Raw genomic sequence first — 2,106 nt, 5'->3', positions numbered from 1 at the left:
CTGAAGACAAGTCATTTTTCTATTCTCTTCGAACAAACAAGGAGAATGAAATATGTGGTTTTTTTTTCTGTGATGGAAATTCGAGGCGCGATTATACTATATTTGGTGATGTTGTGTGTTTTGATACGACATTTAAAACGAATAAATATAATATGGTGTGTGCCCCAATAGTTGGTATCAATAATCATGGTCAAACCATACTTTTCGGATGTGGTTTGCTAGATGGAGAGACAACAGATGCATGTGAGTGGCTCAATGCCTTTTTACAAGCCATGGATGGAAAAGCACCAGGAACCATATTTACAGATCAAGCCCAATCAATTGCTGCTGCGATTAGTGAAGTATTTCCTAATTGCCACCACCGACTTTGTTTGTGGCACATATATCAGAATGCTGCGAGGAACTTGAATCATGTTTTTAGTGAGTTTAAATCATTTACACAGGATTTCAAAAGATGCATATATGATCCAGAGACTGTTGAAGAATTTGAATCAATTTGGAATAAGTTACTTGATGATTATGAATTGAGAGGAAATGATTGGCTAGAAGGGATATATCTATTACGTGAGAAATGGGCACAAGTTTATGGTCGAGACCACTTTTGTGCAGGTATTACTCTTGACCAATTCCTATTATATTATTTTGTACATATTATTCACAAGTTTCTTTTTCCACTATACTGTGATCAATTTTCATTTTTTTTTCTTAGGTATGACAACAACACAAAGAATTGAAAGCATGAACAAACACGTACATACACAATAATGAACTCAGGAAAACGAGGAATTAATAGAACACTTATGTATGACCTTGCAAATCAAACAGTATTGTGTAGTTGCAAAAAGTTTGAGTTTGAGGGGATTCTTTGTGCACATGCTCTAAAGTTATACTATGATTTAGACTTGTCAAGTATACCATCCAATTATTATTTGAAAAGATGGAGCAAGGATGCAAAATGTGGTATTGGATTTGATTCTTATGGTGAACTGGCTGCGAGTAATTTAGACTCATCTTCCTTGGTTCAGTATAGCGAGCTATCTAATATAGCACAAAGAATCATAGCAAAAGGTGCAAAAAATAGCCAAAAATGTAGTTTTTTGAAATATGAATTGTTAAAGTTGGAGAAAAAATTGGATAAGCATGCCAATTTTGGAGAACAAGATGATGGAACAAATGATGTAAATTATGTTAAGCATGTGACTGAAGCTGAGAAAAATCTTAAGATCCAAGATCCAAAAATCTTAAGATGCCAAGTCAAAACCAATTCAATATGGCACCCATAAGTCAAGTCACACATTTTCCTTATGGATTTCCAATTGTTCCTTGTGTTCAAGGGATTCAAAATCCGCCAGTTCAAGGGATTCAAAATCACCAACTTGGATTTCAAGCTATAAGTCCCATGATGTCCAATTACTCATTTATGTATCCTCGGGTTTGTACCTTCATTGAATGTACCCTATATATATATATATAGTGTACTATATTTTTGTTTTCTAGTTTCATAAGTAATTTTTTTCTTTTTATTTATTTGCAGGAAAACATTCAACCAATACCTTTGGGAACCACTCCTCAACTAAAATTTTCAAATCCATCAACATCAAACATTCAACCAATACCTCTGGGAACCACTCTTGAACTGAATTTTTCAAATCCATCAACATCTTAGATCATGTTGTAATAGAATTTAGAGAATTTTTTTTTTTTTTTTGGAACGACATCCTCTGAAATGGAGAATATTCATCCTACTAGCTTTGTACAATTTTATTTTGATGAGTTTCATCTCAAATAATTGTATTTTGTTGGATATTGATGATGAAGTGAATTGATATAATTCGTATATCCATATAAAGTTAGAATCATATGCAGATGGAAGATCAAGCTCGCATATTTTAATTACCATAAAAATTTGATTAACATATTTTGATTACCATAATCTCCAACTAGTTATAGATCCTATTTATGATAAAAACTCTTTACATGATCATACAATAGTAAAGATCCAAGTCATGGAAGTTTATAGAAAACAACGACTATGAAGGCATAATCGACATTGGGGTTTTAAGTTTATGTTTATGTTTTTTAAATTGGAATTAGTAGAGTTTCCAA

The 2,106-nt window shown here is 32.5% G+C and overlaps 1 protein-coding gene across 1 annotated transcript; it reads left to right on the top strand.

Annotated features, from left to right (window-relative positions):
* Positions 1 to 265: 265 nt before the first annotated feature.
* On the top strand, positions 266 to 1,683 carry LOC126627443 (protein FAR1-RELATED SEQUENCE 5-like). The gene is made up of 2 exons (XM_050296992.1): positions 266 to 609; positions 1,535 to 1,683. Exons 1-2 carry the CDS (start codon positions 273 to 275, stop codon positions 1,633 to 1,635), a joined length of 438 nt encoding a protein of 145 aa, XP_050152949.1. The 5' UTR covers positions 266 to 272; the 3' UTR covers positions 1,636 to 1,683.
* Positions 1,684 to 2,106: the final 423 nt, after the last annotated feature.

The sequence above is a fragment of the Malus sylvestris genome, chromosome 6 (assembly GCF_916048215.2).
Source record: "Malus sylvestris chromosome 6, drMalSylv7.2, whole genome shotgun sequence".
Taxonomy (NCBI): domain Eukaryota; kingdom Viridiplantae; phylum Streptophyta; class Magnoliopsida; order Rosales; family Rosaceae; genus Malus; species Malus sylvestris.
Note: the sequence above shows the minus strand (reverse complement) of the source record. Positions and strands in the feature narration are given on the sequence as shown.

Bases quoted from the DNA above. Each gene is read 5' to 3' on its own strand.
- LOC126627443 (XM_050296992.1), top strand. From the start codon at position 273: ATGGATGGAAAAGCACCAGGAACCATATTTACAGATCAAGCCCAATCA. The intron at 610-1,534 runs GTATTACTCTTG...ATTTATTTGCAG, and splicing joins TCGAGACCACTTTTGTGCAG to GAAAACATTCAACCAATACC.